At 36.8% G+C, this 18,288-nt stretch overlaps 1 protein-coding gene across 4 annotated transcripts in view; it reads right to left on the reverse strand.

Moving 5' to 3' along the window:
- Nucleotides 1–5,205: 5,205 nt before the first annotated feature.
- LOC140237194 (uncharacterized) overlaps nucleotides 5,206–18,288 on the reverse strand; it is a 39,106-nt gene continuing 26,023 nt past the window's right edge. For 2 of the 4 annotated variants that reach the window (XM_072317134.1, XM_072317133.1), the window contains exons 6-13: nucleotides 17,427–17,872; nucleotides 15,976–16,039; nucleotides 14,205–14,500; nucleotides 12,935–13,150; nucleotides 11,035–11,307; nucleotides 9,767–10,023; nucleotides 7,706–7,808; nucleotides 5,206–5,445 (exon numbers count right to left, since the gene is read on the reverse strand). In XM_072317134.1, the coding sequence (XP_072173235.1) occupies nucleotides 5,302–5,445; nucleotides 7,706–7,808; nucleotides 9,767–10,023; nucleotides 11,035–11,307; nucleotides 12,935–13,150; nucleotides 14,205–14,500; nucleotides 15,976–16,039; nucleotides 17,427–17,872 (1,799 nt within the window). In that variant the 3' untranslated portion in view covers nucleotides 5,206–5,301. The remainder of the gene's footprint in view (nucleotides 5,446–7,705; nucleotides 7,809–9,766; nucleotides 10,024–11,034; nucleotides 11,308–12,934; nucleotides 13,151–14,204; nucleotides 14,501–15,975; nucleotides 16,040–17,426; nucleotides 17,873–18,288) is intronic. The other 2 variants (XM_072317135.1, XM_072317136.1) reach the window with 2 other exon arrangements.

Genomic DNA, 18,288 nt, shown 5'->3' on the forward strand with positions numbered 1-18,288 from the left:
GTAAAGCAGTAGGCCTACATTTGGACAATGTAGACGAACACAAAACAAGCTCATATTAACAACAAAGTTGTACTGTATAGGCATAGGCCTACTATATGTTTTGTAGGGGCTTTAATCTTTAATTCATTTTATAATTTTTTTGGTGGGGGGGGGGGCAAAATTCACAGGTTAACTGCAATCCACTCTTAACCACACTGAAGTATATCTCCTGTATGTGCATGGGATATACTGTCGCTAAGGTGGAAAACCATGAACATTCTTTCTTGAAAAGGGAAAACATCTATATCTCATTCAGTCACTGTAGACAAACTTCACCACTCATGAAATTGTTTTATAAGTTCAGATTGCCAAATATCTAGTACATATAATACTCTTAACAAAATACAGCAATGCTATACAACCCTTGCAATGGCATGGAAACAGAATGAAATAAGGGCACAAAGTTTCAAGATGTAACAAACTTTCTTTTTTTATTGAGACACTTTTTCATAAACAGCAAAGAATTTATTACATCATGCACAGATCTGCTAAGTGCAGTAAAGTTTTGTCAATACTTTTATCTTTCTCATACCTCTTAAATCTCTCCCCTTTCACTCAATCTCTCTCTCTCCCTCTCTCTCTCATTGTAGCCCACAGTATCTCTGCTGTCGGTCTTACATCAATGTTACTTGTAGGTTGTAAGATATGGAAAAATATGCTTATTTGCTTCACTTATGACATGTCTGTATGCATCAACATTTCTGCATTTATTTTAGCTTTCAGTGTAAAATCAACAAAACTTAAATGAAGAAAAACCATATAAGTGACACATTCTTCGCTGTTTGACACAAGTTCCTGTACATCAGAAGAGTTTTGAGCACAGCTCTTCATAATGTGGGAAAACAACAAACAAGATTAATATATATAAGGTATTCTTTTTTAATCATTTTCAATGAGACAATCCCATTTATGCCAATTAAGTATTCATTCTGCTTCTTTACAAATAGTACAAAGAATGATACTTGAGTACAGATCCATCTGAAAACTGTTTTACATGACAGCAGTCTACAGTGCAAACACAAGTAGCACAGAATAAAATAAGTAATAAGGAAAGTGCAGGAAGATCTCAAAAATTTTACCAAAAACAAAGTTGTCACAAATACAATCTTGTTGGTATGAAAAACAAAATGAATTAAATGTAGGACCAATTGACAAATGGATGTCTGTATAAATATCACAGATGTAAGCGGATCACCTGAGAATATATAAATGCAAAACCTCCCTTTCTAAGCATTTCCCGACAATCCTTATGAGCTTTACACATGAACTTTGTTCAAAAGCAGAGCTCTGTGCTGGGCATTGTGCAGTCTGTGCAGACTTGAGAAGCCAGCGAGGCACAGCCATCAGACACCTATGGAATCAGACATGCATCACGTATACCCAACAGAAGACTTGACAGAGGGTGGGTAAGTAATATTTGACATCTTGGCACAATGAAATGATATTATCAAATTCAAAAAAAGTCTGCTAACAAAAATACACAAGAAAAAAGTAAATAAAAGTGCTACAACCCAGGCGCGGATGCTTTACCATTTTGTTGTTGTTGTTGTTGCTGTTGAAAGTTTTGACATTTAGAAGAAAAGGTTGTTTTGAGTTTCGTATTCATGATTCTCCATGACCACACAAGAACACTAAATAGAAACAAAAAATGAACTATTAACCAGGGTACACAGCTCCTCCCAGTAGAACAATTGCTAAGGCATAGGAAACTAGCGTCTTGTCATAGACACGTGACACACAGGCATGAAATAATCCTCGCTCCTTCCACTCTCAAGATGTTGCAACAAACACAAAATTAACTTCCTGTAAATGTTTACACTTGTATTAGCCTCCATTCATATTTGTCTGCTGTATAATTTCCTGTTAAGAACAAAATTTTGAACTACAAACCTTTATGAAAGAAAGGAAAAAAATATGCATGCAACCCACAGCATTAAATATAATTATATGGTGAACTCTTCCTTTTGTTTGTTGGCATTTATGGCTAAGTGGCTAATTCAAAAATGCTAATCATCAAGAGTGAGATTTTTATTATTATTTTTTTTTTCAAAACAGTAAGTCAAGAATTTATTACATTTCCCATGCCTAACATTTTTGTGTTATGTGTGAAATGAGTGTAATGAACTGTTTCCCATCCATTTTGCAATGGCTAACCAGCATTTGCTAGTCATGGTAACTATTTTAGCTTTTCATCAAGCTGGGAAGACATTGACATTGAACAGAAATCAAGTGAGCATAAATCAAGGGAGTGAAAATGGCATGAATAAAGCATGTAAAGAGTGATCTACTCTCACAGTCAAATACTGTAGGTGCTGCAAACATTTTTTAAAGGTTGCACTGCCTCAAAAGAAGTGGCAATAGAAAAACATGTAGTGCCATATTAGTGATCAAGGTGAAGATTTTAGATTAATACAGGCACTGCTTTTTTGTTGCCAACTGAAAAACCCCAACACAATGTACAAAACTAAGAAAGAATAAAAGGATTGCCGACTGAAATTTTACACACACACAAGAAAAAAAAAACCAACAACCATTTTTCCAAGTAAATCTTGTAGAGAGCTGTTTGTGGTATTCTCCCAAATTTTCACTAACAGCATAACTACCAAGAATATAAATCATTCCTTCAGAAGAAGGTGTAAGGCACAGCTACTGCAGATACCACTCTCAACTAGCCCGGGAAGTTGGAATCTCTCAAGTCAGTAGTCACTTTTAATTCCTGGTTCAAGACAATCACAACCACACAGAGATAGTTTTGCTGTTTGTTTAATTCATGCTCTAAAACCCATTACATAAATCTCACTACACACTGTATGTCAGGCTATTTTGGTGAACCAGACCAATCTCACATGCTAGATCTCAATATTGTCCTTTTGAAAACTAAAATCTCTCATGAAATCCCAACTCCTGCAAAGTGGTACATATAATGTATGACAGAGAAAAAAAAAAATACATAAACAGTACAATAATGAAAACAATAATGATTGTAGACCTGCATTATGATCAGTGATGTTACTTTGTTATGCATATTGAAATCTGGTAATATCAGGGTTTTAAAAGGTAACAAAATATCAAGATATTTGTACATTGGGGGAAGAAGATGATGTTTTATAACCAGTTTGTTATATGTGTAAAAAAAGGTGTCCTTGATAAGAAGTGTCCACTGAAATAATTGCATCGTCAGTAATGAGCTTGAAGCTCATTGTATGGGATATCTATACCTCTAGTACATATCAAAGTTGGGACATATACATATGTAGACCCTGAAATCAGCATTGATAGTAGGACAAAGATATCACACTATCCATCTTGTGCTATTCATAGTAGGCATGCTTGCCTGAAAAGGTATGAGCATCTCGGATAAGAGATATCACAGTACTTGTACTAACTTGTTAACCTAGCACAATGAAAGCACAATCTTGCACTTTTTCTGTGTGGAATAACACAATTGGACACATGCTTGTACACAATCCTGCTGCAGAAAACACCCACATGAAAAAACAAAACAAACACTGTTTCTTCATTTTTGTGTATTTAAAAGAAACACATCTATGACACAAGATCATGAATAATGTGCTAGTGATGTGAGAGTTGTGGTTTAGGAATAAGTTGAACACATGACAATGCTACAGGTTACATTTACAAGCCCTCTTTTTCCAAGGCTGCCAACATTCAAACATCAAAATTAGAGAGTTTTGAAAGAGTAATCATGGAGATATTTTTGTGTTACAAGCATCTCTAAAAGGGCAAAAAATACTTCCTAAATCAGGGAGATTGACATGTTGTCTTGTCCAGACATCCTGATATTCATACACAATTGGGGAGACTTTGCAGACCTACATATGGCTCAAGTTACCTCAGAGAAAAATCATAGTAGTATGGAAATATGTTGTGATGTATGGTGTTCTTTCCTACCAAATAAGTATGTTCACATATGACACCAAGACTGCTAATCCATGACATTGACTTTGTCAGTTTCCATAGAAAAAAAAAAAGGTTTACTGGCATTTATTGCCAATTACACTGAGGAAATCAGAGAAGGTCTACTCTGCATGAATCACTAATTTCACGGTCATTTCAACCTGTGTGGTTTGCTCTCACTGGTCTGTGTTAATTATCACTTGTTTATGGCCTGTTGAACAACTTTCACAGCCTGAAGTGGACCAAGTAATGAGCCTACTTGTGCAGTACATAGATATGTATGAAGATTATGAAAACATAATGGCACACCTTTAATTCTTTTATTGCAGACTGAATCAAATTCTGGGCTTTGTAGAGCCTTGCATATACCTAGCTTAAGTAACAACTTTGATTTTCCTTTGAAGATATTGTAATGAATCACAAAACAAATGTATGAATAGGAAAAACATTGATTGTGGTAGAAAACTCACTTCTTGAATATTAAGATAAAAAGTTTGTATTTGGTACAAAAAAGACACACGCAACAGACTGGAAGTACAGGTATATATACTCATCGTTGTGGAAGATAAAACATGATTATTTTGTCACAATGAAACAACATTTGTATATCACGCCTGCTGTCTTTCTCCATTCACACCTCCCAAGCATTTATATGCCTTTTAATAGCATCTGCAATGAAATGTACTTATGATAAAGATATGAATTTATCCACACTCTAACAATGATATGTATATCTAATATTCTCACTTGTGAAAAACAAACACATGTCAAATAATATTTTTTGAATGACAATAAAAATGGTCTTGGCTCATCAGACCTCATTCATTTAGGGAACACTATCACATTGGTATTATTCAGAATACAGCAAATACAGCCTATTTTTTTTTTTTTTTCTAAATCTTGAGGTTTTCTTGAGAAAGATTACTGTGTAAGGGGACAGATCAGCAATGTTATACTCTTCTGGTGTTTGCTTTGCAGCTGTAACATAGACATTGAATACCAGTATGTATGTTTGTGTTTGTGTATGTGTGTGTGAGGATGGAATACCTTTCGTGTACACTATTTTAGCTTTATGAAGGTGTTAGATTCAATGAGTGGACATGGATAGCATTGTGCAAGGGAGTCTTAGACTTACTGGCAATGTGGCTGGTGGCCAAAGACTCACAGTCCAACTTAGGACATATAATCCTGAAGAAGTACATCTCAATGAGTAGTGTGGTACCATACCACAAAGAAAGAAAGAAAGAAAGAAAGAAAAAAAGCATCTGATGGCTTGGTGAGGGATGCAGGCATTAAGTAAATAGCACTGCCCAAATTCTGAACCCCATCACATTCAGCTGGATCCTATAAGTCATCATCTGAGGAATCATCATCTGAGGAAGTAAGCTCTGCATCCTCTATTGTCATAGCAGTTATTGCGCTCATGACTGGGTGGGGTATGTGGTTCAGGATGAAAGGCTGGGGCCGGTTGAAGCCATTCCTCTTCATCTACAAGAACAGCAAACAAATCAACAATGAAGCAAAGAGAAATTGCAACATGGAACTAACATTTAAAAAAAAGGACAGAAATAGCAATAATACATTACAAGTACTATGTAGTAAAAGGCAGATGAAATTTATGAAAAGATTTTTCCACCTTTCACTTCCTAGTGCTTGGTTACATATGATTGCAAAGATATAAAAATCACAAATTACACACATAGAATCGCAGAAGAGGACACATTACAATTCTTCAGGACCTAATGATTGAAAAGTATCATTACTTGTCAATCTTATGTAGTTTACATTAGTGTCACAATGAGCTGTACATTTGGCAGGGCAGTCTCGCTTTGATTTGTGGTTCTTTCATTGCAATTTTCATCGGCAGTTTATTGCAAAAGATTATCTTAACAAGTTTTTTTATGTTGACTTGTTTTTATTGCAATTGATAGATAAATTGCCCTACGTCGACATAAATGAGCAACAAACTAATTAGTGTTTTAGTAGTAGCCATGATAAAAAAATCATGGGCATACATACTTGAGCAGAATTCAATCCTACGACCTCCTGATTAATATCACCAGACAGACATCTTCTCCACTAGACCACTGAGCTTCCACCTGACAACTTGACACAAGAATTTCATTAATTTGAATAATTATGCAGTACCCTCTGCATGCTAAAGGTTTAGAACCAGCACCCGACGTGTCACCATCAGGTGGTCTAGTGGAGGAGATGCCTGTCCACTGATCAGGAGGTCGTAGGTTTGAATCCTGCCCAAGTATGTATTCCCATGATTTTTTTTTTTTTTCCAAGGCTACTACTAAATTACTGATTAATTTGCTGCTTATGTACATCAATGGAAAGCAATTTGTCAATCAGTTACAATTAAAAAAACAAAAAAACAAAACAAAACAAAACTAGAAATGTCGCTATGGCGACTAGTATGCCTCCACCATAATGCATGGTTCTCCTAAAAGGTCTATTGTACAATGTCTTGACAATGTGTGATGACAGTTTCACATTAATGGCAAAATACTAAAATGACAGGTTTGTCACAAATGAGTTGAATGCTCACTTTCCTTGAACTAGGTTTAATTGGATGAATGGCTGTATTGTCTAAGAGTGCAGGTATTTGGGGATTTGGGGATTTTTACTAGACTACTGACCCTTTCATCTAGGTTAAAGGAAGAAGTGAAATTTAGCAATTTTTACTTGACCTTTGACCAGAAACTTTCAAGAGAATCTCTATTGGGTGATACATGCATACACTAAGTTTCAATAAAAATCGTGCAGGTATTGCATAGATAAGAGAAGAGGGAAATAGCTAAATTTTGAAGAGTTGACCTTGACCTTTGACCCTTGACCCCTACATTCCCTAGATAATCACTGATAGCCAATGTATGCATATGCACTAAGTTCCATGAAGATACTTTGAACCATTTGTGAGATATGGAGAAAATAGTGAAATGTTAACATTTTCACTTGACCTTTGACCCCACAACCCGAAAAGCTCTCTGGAGAATCGTTATTTGATAGTTCATGTATACACAAAGTTTCAAGAAAATACCTTCAGGCAATGCATAGATATGGGGGAAATAGTGAAACCTCTACTGTTCTGTTCATCCATTTAACTTTGTAAGAGTCAACAAGATGCAGATCATATCAATTGTACTATATGCAGATTATATCAATGATTTTTTTTTTTTTTTTTTTTTTACTAAAGTCAAATTTTTATCAAAATTTTCGTGCAAAAATTTGAATCAGTCAAGACAGTGATCCTGGAGGGGAGGATGAACTTATTCTCAATATCGATGAATATGAAAATTGTGGGGATTTTTATACACTTTACTCCCCCCCCCCCCCAAAAAAAAAAAAATAAAAATAAAAAAAATAATAAGATAAATAAATAATAATAATAATAATAAAAAGCATACCATCCACACTTCACCATCTACCTTTTCCTCTTTAGATCAATTGTTGTTTCGTAAGGCTAGTGAAACAATGAGGAGACCTGGTAGATATGCACTTTCATGCTTAATCCACAACTAGGAGTCATTCTGCACTGATCTACACAGGACTTTGAAGCCATGTCAACATGTGTTCTTTTGTTCCTTTTTGTTCCTTTGTTATTTTGTTTGTTTGTAACGACACTGCATCTGTCCTTTACCAATTTGCTATATTCATAATTTTTGTAAAATGTGATATCTAATCTTCAGAAGAGCTGAAAACCCTGTGATATTACTTAAATGACTACATGCAAAGGTACCTGCTGTGATCGAAGTTTGAATTCTCTAAGTTCATCTTCTGTGATGGGCGCATATCCCTCTTCGTTGTCACTGTGCTCGTGCCAACCCATTTCTTGAAGAAACCTATAGAACAAAAATATGCTAGAATGTAATATCTGCAAGTAAAATGACAGAAGTAGACCACACATATTCCAACATAAATAAATCCAGCATGCATACATCCTTAGTTTGGTGAATATTGGATCATGTATCTTGAATAGATTATGGCAATGTTAACATGACATTTGTTTCCTACCCCACCTTTGCTTTAAATAGTATCTTTAAGTACAGTACTGCTGGATCTGGAATATGTCTTCAGAATTTACATAGCCGAGGTCTTTTGATTTTAAGGTCATGCATGATGCCAACGTGAGCTTAGTGTTATCATGATAAATTTTTAACTGAATAATTCTTGTATTATATTAACTGTATGAGTGTTAGGACTATAAAATTCTTGCTATAGAGTTCAGTTTCTTCATATTGTTTTCCAAACTGTAACAACTTTCAGTATAAAAAGTGGATCTGCTGGTTATCATGATTTCATTATCATAGGAGTCCACTGTATACATACATATCATTAGAAAGCCTCTATATGAGTTCTAGAAATATACCTTTTCAACACAGATTAACAACAAAAAAGAGATTAAAAAAAACGATTTGCCAAATATAAAGGCCACATGCAATGGCTATGATGACCATCTAATTGCATAAAATCTGCTTCACAACATGTATCCTTAATTCCTAGAATAATGATGCTGATGACTAATGTAGCAAGATTATCACACACTATGAAATACAAGCACATGAAGAGCATTCATCACATTTCACTGAATCCGTTCTGCTAAGGTGGCACACTATAGACCACTCCATATCTATACATCCACTGCAGTACAGAAAGATTTGCCTTGGCATACTCTATACCAAACTGGGATGTGGTTCTGTGGTGTGTGCTTTCTGGGTCACAATGGTTTGCCACACTGTTTCAGTAGTCAAGAAGTGCGCTTCTGACCACTCTCAGCATTAGTATGGTAATAAAAACAAGAGACCGGGTTCTTGCGCTCACCTGAGTATTGCAAGATCACATTCCATGCATTCTTGCAGAATATTATCTGAGAACAATGCAACCTGAGAAGGGGGAGGGGGGCAGCTTTGATGGCTTCCATGGGGACATGTCAACCATTTGCATATTCTATCACACTGGTAAAAATTTGTACAAATATATTTTCTACTCTCCACCTATCTTTTCAAGTAAAAGATGAGAATGTGAAAATTGGGCCCCAACTTGACCCCCAAACCCCTGAATCTGCCATGAACAAGCTAGAAAGTACAGTCACTGATCTCTTTATTCAAAGCACCAAATTAGCTTTATCTCTTCTGGTTCTAGATAGAAGGTATGTAAAGATTTAATAAATTTAGGGGCTTTGCCTCCCCCGGAGTATTGTGCTCCTTGGAGCCCCTAAGTGCAGAATGGTGTGCATTTCCACAGATACATATTTGATCATCCTAGCGATAATCTCTGTCAAGTTTGGTGAGAATCTGATTTTGCATTTTCAAGAAGATTAAACTGTTAAAACTGTCAACTGGCGGGGCACTGCTGGATCCCCCATGAACAAACTTGAAACTACAGTCATCAATGTACTTAAACATAGTATTAACTTAGCTCTATCACTTCTAGTTCTAGGGAAGAAGATTTTTCATGATTATTTTATTTCATTTTTTTTTTTTTTTTTTTTTTTTTGTTGGGGGGGGGGGGGGGGGGGTGGGGCACAAGGTGCCCATCTGAAAGATCAAGATCCTATCCCCCTAGAGACAACTGCCAAGTTTGGCGAAAATACGTCGAGGAGTTTTCAAGAAGAAGATGAAAATGTAACAAGTTTACACATGACAAACGCTGGATGGCACACGCTGGATGACGGATGATGATTGATCGCAATAGCTCACTTGAGTCTTTGGCTCAGGTGAGCCAAAAACTTAAAGGTGAGCAATATTTATTCAGTATGTAATATAACAGCCTTAATTTTTAACACCTTTAAAAATGTTACCTTTTCTCTGCTTCCAAGCTACTGGATAGTTCCATTGGTTGACAGTCAAGATTGGTCTCGTCTGTTTGCATGCTTTCCAGATGACCTTTGCTGGTGATGAAATCTGTTTCAGTGGCAGCAGGCTCCTCCTCTTCCCCCTCGTCCTCATTGGCTGCCTCCTCAGAGAGATGACCATTGCACATGCTAGATTCATCTGTGGAGTTCCTAGTCTCATTTGGAGTTTCCTCTACAGCAGTATCATCAAAAGGGTCTGGCTGCTATTGGGGAAAAAGATATAATGTACATTTATTTACTGCATTCATGGAATGGCAAGAGGTATGGCTTGCTTGTTTTAGTGTTTGCTATGATTTTTGTCTGGGTTATCTTATTTGGTATCACTGACATGATCTTCTCTCTTGGAAATCAACTAGACTTGAGATTTCCTAAAATACAATGAAAATAGGTCTAAAACCTTTTACTACATTGGACTCCGGTTACAACGAGTCCTGGGGACTGGTAGCTTTCTTTCGTTATATCAAAATTTTGTTATAACCAAACAAATAAACAAACAAAAAAAAAAAAAAAAAAAAAACGAGCCGGTAATATTGCTTGAATATCTATTTTGATGTAACCAGAATTTTGTTTGAACCGTGTTCGTTGTAACAGGGAGTGCACTGTACTGATAACCTTGTCAGCGCCACTATGACCCAAATGAGCAATGTAATGCTGAGATGTGATAGCATCACTTGCGATTCTTGTTTTTCATGGATGTAAGAGTACTTGCAGAAAAAAATTCTAAAAAATTGAAAGTTTTGAAAAAAAAAGTTTAAAGAGCATTAAATTGTGAACATTTCAATGCATTTTAACTGCAAGATAAGTCTGAAAAGTGGGTTTTGGGCAGAGTAAAAAAAGTCTGGTATTTGACTTAACTGCACTCTCACACCCCTATGTTTTGTTTTGTGATGTTTTCATACCCTTCTTGGAATGGATTGAAAGACAGTGATTAGTAACAGCAAATTACTGGTTCAAGAGTCTTACCCAGTTTGATATACAAAATCAATATTAAATATGCATTTCAACTAAATCCAACCATGCAGACATGTACAGAGAAATATTTTGTCTTGTTTACTTCCACATTACCAGAAACAGACTAATTATGTACAAATATTCCAGAATCAGAAGAGTTCACGAAGAACATTTTTCTTAACTTTACCTAACTTGGTTGTTGGTCAAAAGATATTTTCATTTGAAAACATAGTCTTACAACTCAACAAGAATTTGTAGTTTACCTGATATATCGGGGTTGAGTTTGATTTGTTGTATTGCTTAGTGGAAGACCTGTGAAAGTGGTGTTGGTTGTGATGGTGGTTGTGATGGTGATGTTCCTGGTCCAAGCCATTGATAAGACTCCCCTGAGGAGGAGAAGTTGATCTTGGGGAGTCCACGCTGCCAGAGCGACGAAGCTCCTTCAGGAAATCAATCTTCTCTGTCCGTTTGACCTTGCCGGTTACCATACGAGGGGTGGGAATGTCAATGGCTGGGCTGGTACGTGGGAAAGCCTGCTGTTGGTGTTAATCACATAAATAGTGTATTCAAGTATTCTGACAAGCAAAGGTATGAAATATACCTACATTTGCCTATCGAAGTCTCTGCTAAGCACTGTTCCTCTTTTATTTTTCATATCTATTGGTACATACATGGGATAGGTAACTTTCAAACATTCTTATCATTTTTTTTTTTTTTTGCACAAGGGATATGAAATAATGCTTGTTCATAATGTGGATGGGCTCTCACGGACATCAAGAGTGCACAAAGACTGGAGCCATCTATGGAGTGGCATACCTTCTGCTACTCAATGAGAAACATTTAAAAAAAGTGAATTGTCAAGTCCCAGAGTCTAGAATACTTCTGTCACATACACTAATATACACATGTTCAAAAAAAATTGTTTTTTCACCTACAGCATCACTCTAAATTTAATTATCCCCCACCCCAACCATGCTTCCTGCTACATTTGGTGTTAATTCAGCCAATATTGTTTGGTTTTTTTTTACTCTGCGTTGAGATTGCATGTCTTTTTACTCTCCAGTTGTGTGCAAGATTAGACAATATTTGCAATAAACAAAAAACAAAACAAAACAAAAAATAAATATTGGATGTAGTTATGGTGTGGTATTACAACTCGCCATGCTTCATGTCAGCCTTTTTTCCTAATGCTATTACATAGAAATTCACTTTTTTTTTTTTAACATACTTAATCACATTATGAAATATATGTGTGAAATATCTATGGATAAACCTGGGCCCCGTTTCATAAAACTTGTTATCAGTGACAAGTTGTCATAGTTGTTATAGGCTACTGAAATCCTTGCATCTGATTGGCTAAGAGCAAATTTATCACAGAAACATGGCAGTTGTCACTGATAAACAAGTTTTATGAAATGGGACCCAGGTTTGCATTCATATTGCATTCATTAATTCATTAGCAAATCAGGGTCCAATGCAAGGTCACATTAAGGTCACAGGTTATGGAAAGATGTAGCATTTCTTTATGGTTCGGAATGCAATTCATATGATCAATTATCCATTTCTATGGTCACTCTCAGCATGATTTGTTGATGTGCTGTTGTGGGACACTTGTATACATTTCTTCTGCTGTTGTTGTTTTTTTTTTACTTTTGAAAGACAAATAATGCAATGAATTAAAATACCAACAATAATACAAATACAAATTTAGAATAACTTCACTAGCAAAAATATTGTAAGAAACTCATAAAGCCTGAAAAAATGCACATTTCCAAACTTTATTGGCAATCACTGGAGCATCATTGAATGTGTGTTTATGAAATTGTATGTGTTGAGTCAGCATGTGTTACTTGATATGCATGCCAAATTTCATCTCATTTCATCATTCATCTTCCAAGATTCTGGAGGCAGAACCCCCCTCCCCCCCCCCCCCCCCCCATCAACAGTGAGCTGGGTCCAAAAGACCTGGCTCTTCTTTTTTCTTCTTTTGCCTCGTCTGAGGATTAATTCAGAATTCCATTAGACCTGGCCTTTTTAGACCTGGCTCTTTTAGGGTTAAGCTCATAGTCATTGCTGTACATAATGCATGTCATATGCAATGCTGGTGGACACTGGTATCTGAACATTTGATGTCTTGTTTTTTTTACATTCATACATACTCACCTCTATGGGTGGTGCAGATGACGAGGGTTGGGACAAGGCCACACCTCCTGAAGGTGATGTTGCAGATGGGGATGGCGCTGATATTGAAGTAGACGATGATGACGATGATGCTGATGATGATGATGGGACTGGAGGGATGGGCTTCTCTTTGCTGCTGATGACAGGAGCCGGTCTCATTACAACTTCCTTAGCAATAGGTTTTCGAGGCATTGTGGCCTGTGAATTATAAAGCAGTAAAAATATCAGTTTCTACATTTTATATTCCCCTCAAGCATCATTTAACACCCTCAAGCATCATTTAACACTTAAGTGACTTTCCATGCAAAAGATGAATTATAGATAACTGTAACAAAATTTTTTTAACACTGTCACATGACAAAGAAGAGTTTACACTTGATGACAACACGGATAAGGAGACAATGATGATGAAATGATAAACCAAAAAGGAGACAAAGGAAGAAGATGGTGAAGGAGAGAAAAAAGATCAAGAATAAAAAAAAGAAATGAAAGAAAGACAAAAAAAAAAAAACAGACTACAGTTAAGAGCAATGTGGAAGCACAGCACATTTGGGATGCCTCCTCCTCCTCCTCATACAATCTCTATTTTCTGCCACAATGGTCCTTTGGGGTCCTTCATTAAGATGTACATGCAGCTTATTGATTGTGACCACTGGCCTTGATGCTCGACTTCTAACCTCCTTTGTAAAATTGAAATATGTCTCATCCTATTTACATCCATCATGCCAAATCACAGTGAAACAAGACTTTCCTAGCTGAAATTTTGGCTGAAATGAAATTAATTGATCACCGGTAATATTTGATATTTTATGTGTGATATGGGTTGCAATAATGTAAACTCTAATATTGTTGTTTTGTACCCCCATGTACGTGTCTAAACCTGCCATTCGTTTTGAATGAAACGGTGGACCTGGTTCTTTTGTATACTTGTTATTCTCACACTTTCTTGAACTTGAATAAAGTCATGACTAATCATCTTTAGATAAAATTAGTGACCTGCAGCTTGCATCAATAGGGATTTGCTAACAATCTAACCAGCACATTCACAGCACATGCAGCATACTGGGCTAAATACCAAGACCATCCCCTACAGTGTTTTCTTACAGAAAAACAAAAACCAAAACAAAACATATCATACAGTACTAATGAGGTCTGAGGCGTACAGATGAACACATGGATGGGAGGATGGACAACCAACAAGCATACTGCCTCAGGCAGTCTGTGGTTGCAGAAGCATGAAAAGTTATCTCACCTTACTTGGAGCTGTTGTCTTTGATGGTATCAGTGATTTGTACATGCTGGTGCTGGTGGATGAGAGGCTCACAGGAGCACGACCAGCCTTTGGCCCTTTGCTGGGACTACTAGTCTGTACTGGGGCCATCTTAGTAGCTGTGGACATACTGCCGACACCATTGATGCTGGATGGAGCAGACATTTTGCTCGGAGTCTGGGTGCTGCCGGCCGTCAGCGAGTCACTGGCTGTGGTTTTCTGCACAAGTTGAAGCTTCTTTCCGCCAATGTTGATTTTGGCAGTTCCTGGCCGCTTCTCTGTAAGCATGAAATAAAATTGTGATGCTCATGTCACTGCTTTGTCATGCATGCACTTTTCAGACTTTGTTGAAATTCTTACTTTTCAGTTTCAGTTTGGTGGAGGGGGCAGGAGGCAAGATGTTAAACCAAGTTTCATGACATATTACACCTTGATGCAAGTAACCCTGGATGGTGCATCTTTCACTGAACTCTAGCAACATGTTCAGTTGCCCTTCAACATTTACAGTGTATAGGAGAGAATACACACAATGAAATTTAGCTGTATTACTAGATACAGAAAAGGTCCAAATGGGTATCACATGTACCCTTTGTATAGTTTTGAATTCCCTACCCTACCTGTGATTCCTGCCAGACCTGATCATGATCTGATCATAATTCATGCACAGGGATGCTAACTTCGTTAACAACATTGCAGTATTCTAAGGGCTTAGTAAGCATAATTTGTGGTGGAAAACACCATTTCTACCTTTCTTCCAATAGACAGGTTTGGTACCATAATACAGTATGTCCCCCCCCCCCAAAAAAAAAAAAAAAAAAAAATACAATTGGATTTTCACTTTGATAACTTCCAATATGTTTAAACAGTCTAAATGCTACTTCAGGATCTTAAAATATAACATCTTAGCGATATTTTGCAGAAAACCCATTAATTTAGTTAAGTGGTCACAAAGAAATGTGGCTTGTTGTAAAGCATGTCATGGGTCTGATTCTTCCAAGTTTAGCTCTTGGATGCTCTTGGAACTGCATAATGTGTGAACACAATGGACAGAACTTGGAGGGAAGGGATTCCTGACATGCTCTACAAAAGTCCTCATTTCTCTTTGACTACTGAAGCAAATCAGACAGGGTTTTCTGAAAAATGTGGGTAATAAGTTATAGTTATATACCCTGAAATTGTATCTGGATTGATTCATTATTTTTAAAGTTATCATTGAGGAGGGTCCTGTTGTAATTTTTTTGGGGACATATGGTACAATTTAGGATAAACAATACTTTTTAAAATTAAACCTGCAGTCAAAAACAATACAAATTATTTCAACAACAAAAAAAAAAAAAAGAAAAGAAAAGAAAAGAAAGAGTCAAACTAAATAATGCCTCCGGCACCACTTCATGGCAGAGACATAAAAAGTAATAGTTGGCAACTCTGACTGCGGAAGAGAATGCTGACAGAATTTTATCACTGAGCCCACCAACAAAAATGCCATGCCCCAGTGCAGATATTGATGCACAGCAACACAAGAGTGTACTGGTTGATCTGACACAGATGTTAAATCCACTGTCACTACTTTGGATCTTGGGACTTTTGGGTGTTGCTTCAAAGCCCTGCTTCTAGGCTCAATATGAAAGAAGTAAATGATTCAGACAAGTTTGTATACTTGTATACCATCATCAAAGAATATAAGACCTCACCCCCTTACGGGAGTAAGTTCTCATACACAGCTTTTGATAGAAGGCAATCATGAAGCTCTTACCCCATGCTCCTGAAGGCTTTGAAGACTCGTTCTTGACATCATCACCTTCACCAGATAAGGAAGGCTATCATGGAAGGGGAGACATGTGAGAAGCAAGTCAATTTCTTTATTTTATTTGTATCCTCATTTGCACTCAGAAAAAAAAAAAACAAATTACCAATATACATCATTATCTTTACAAAATACCCCAAACTTTACAATAAAATTCAGTTACTGATGAGGTGTTGCAATATATGTATAACCTTATCGTTGCCTGCCTGCAATCATCCAGTTGATTTCCATGCGTCCTATACATACATGAAAAAGAGTTCAACCTATAAAAACAAACAGACAAAACCAAAAAAAAAAAAACCAAAAAAAAAAACAAACAAACAAACAAACCATGGCTGGCCTTACAAAGCATCAAATTTCTTCCCAACAATTAAATTGACTGTGATAAATATCGACCACCTTTTTTTAATTCAGTGAACCCACTATAAAAAAAAAAAAAAAAAGGAATTATTTTTACTATGTTGTTGTTGTGTTTAAAAGAAAGAAGAGAGAGAGAGAAAAAAAAAAATGGGGGAAACAACAAATAATTTGCCCCAAATATATATTTTACTATGCATACACTTGGAGAGAGTTAACCTGTTCCATACGGGAACCTGGTGGTCTGTGTATTAAGTCTATGGGCATTTCAGAATTCAGTATGGAACGGGTTTATTCTGTCACTGATGAGCACTACTACATTGTAAGAACTTGTAATTCATGTAAATGTCATTGTGGATTTAACCTTGTTCAAAATGATATGATATGGTTAAAGATATGCTCGTGCATTTCCCAAAGAAAATACAACAGAGCAAAAGACCCACATGTTACAATGACTTGATAATTAGACATTGTAATCCACCATTTTGTGTATAAAGACAGAACAAGCAACAGCACTATTACGATAAGTTACAGGCAGGTAGATTTTTAAATAATACACTTACTTATCAAATTTTAATAAAATTCAAGTTAAACCATGATGCTTTTGAAGAAACCTGATCTAGCAATGTGCATGGTTGAGTGCACACAAGAGCCTTTGACCATGTAAAAGGCGAAACATTAGGGGAAGCATCACCAAAAATGATAGGGGTTAAGATTTGACCGAGATAAATCTATGTACGGAACAAAATCCATTCAAAAATGTGGCTAGGAGGGCGCTTACAAGCAGACCTTAAAAAAAATCAACCCTTTTGTGTATTAAGACAGAACAAGTGAGGACACTCCCACCTACAGTAATAGGCATCTAAATGCTACGATACACCTCCATGCTGAATAAGAATAAAATCCATTAAAGAAAAAAGAATATGGCCAGAATTGCCCGCACAGAACGTAATGAAATGGCAGCAGAGTAACATTGCTGAATCATAAGTATCCTCTGGTACACCTAACGGAATACAATTACAGTCTGTGTAACTCAAACTTACAAAGTCATGACTTGATAAGGCACTTTTATCTCCCTCGCCATTCTCACTCCCTCCTTCTCCCTTCTTGCTGCGACTTCCAACCTTTGTCCCATTATTCTCCACTGCACAGGATTCCCCAGGTTCAGGACCAGCCTTGTCATTGAGGCCACCACGGTGCTTGGCCCCTCCACCTCCATTGTACCGGCTTCTGCCCCCTTCACCTCCATAGACATTACGCGCGTGATAGTTGTGGGAATCAAGGCGGTTGAGATTGTGGTGAAGGGGGGAGCCACGCTTGCCTCCATGAATGTGCAGGGCATGGTGGTAGTCAGAGGAGGGGTAGTAACCAAGGGAGTGGGGAGGTGGTAGAAAGCCATTGTTTAGTGGGGCATAGGCACTGGGGAACTCAGAATGACGCATGGGATCTTCAAGAGAATGGTAGCGTGGTCCAGGCCTGATCCTCTTTTCTGCAATAACAAAATGAAAATGACAGCATCTTGATTCAACATATCTTTCATCATGTGTTCTTTTTGCAAATCACAGAAACAGCAAATCCAAAATGCATTTGTTGCATTTGTTGACTCACCTGAAGAAAAAAAAAAAAAAAAATGGCAAGAATGTACATGACTTGCGGAACTCATTGCAAAAACAGCAGTGGTAAAAGCAATACTGTATACGCCAAATATTTGGTTTTTATTTTTGTGAATTTTGTGAGTCAGGTGCTATTCATTGCTTAAACATTTAAAGGTCATTAAACATAGAAAGTCGTTTCGAAAATAGCTTGTGGATTATTTGCTTGAAATATAAATTATGTTGTGTAAGAAGTGTGAACTCAGCTTTAGTTCTACATGTACACATTAAAATGTACAGATGTGCTACAAAC

This window comes from Diadema setosum, chromosome 13 (genome assembly GCF_964275005.1).
Source record: "Diadema setosum chromosome 13, eeDiaSeto1, whole genome shotgun sequence".
NCBI classification, from domain to species: Eukaryota; Metazoa; Echinodermata; class Echinoidea; order Diadematoida; family Diadematidae; genus Diadema; species Diadema setosum.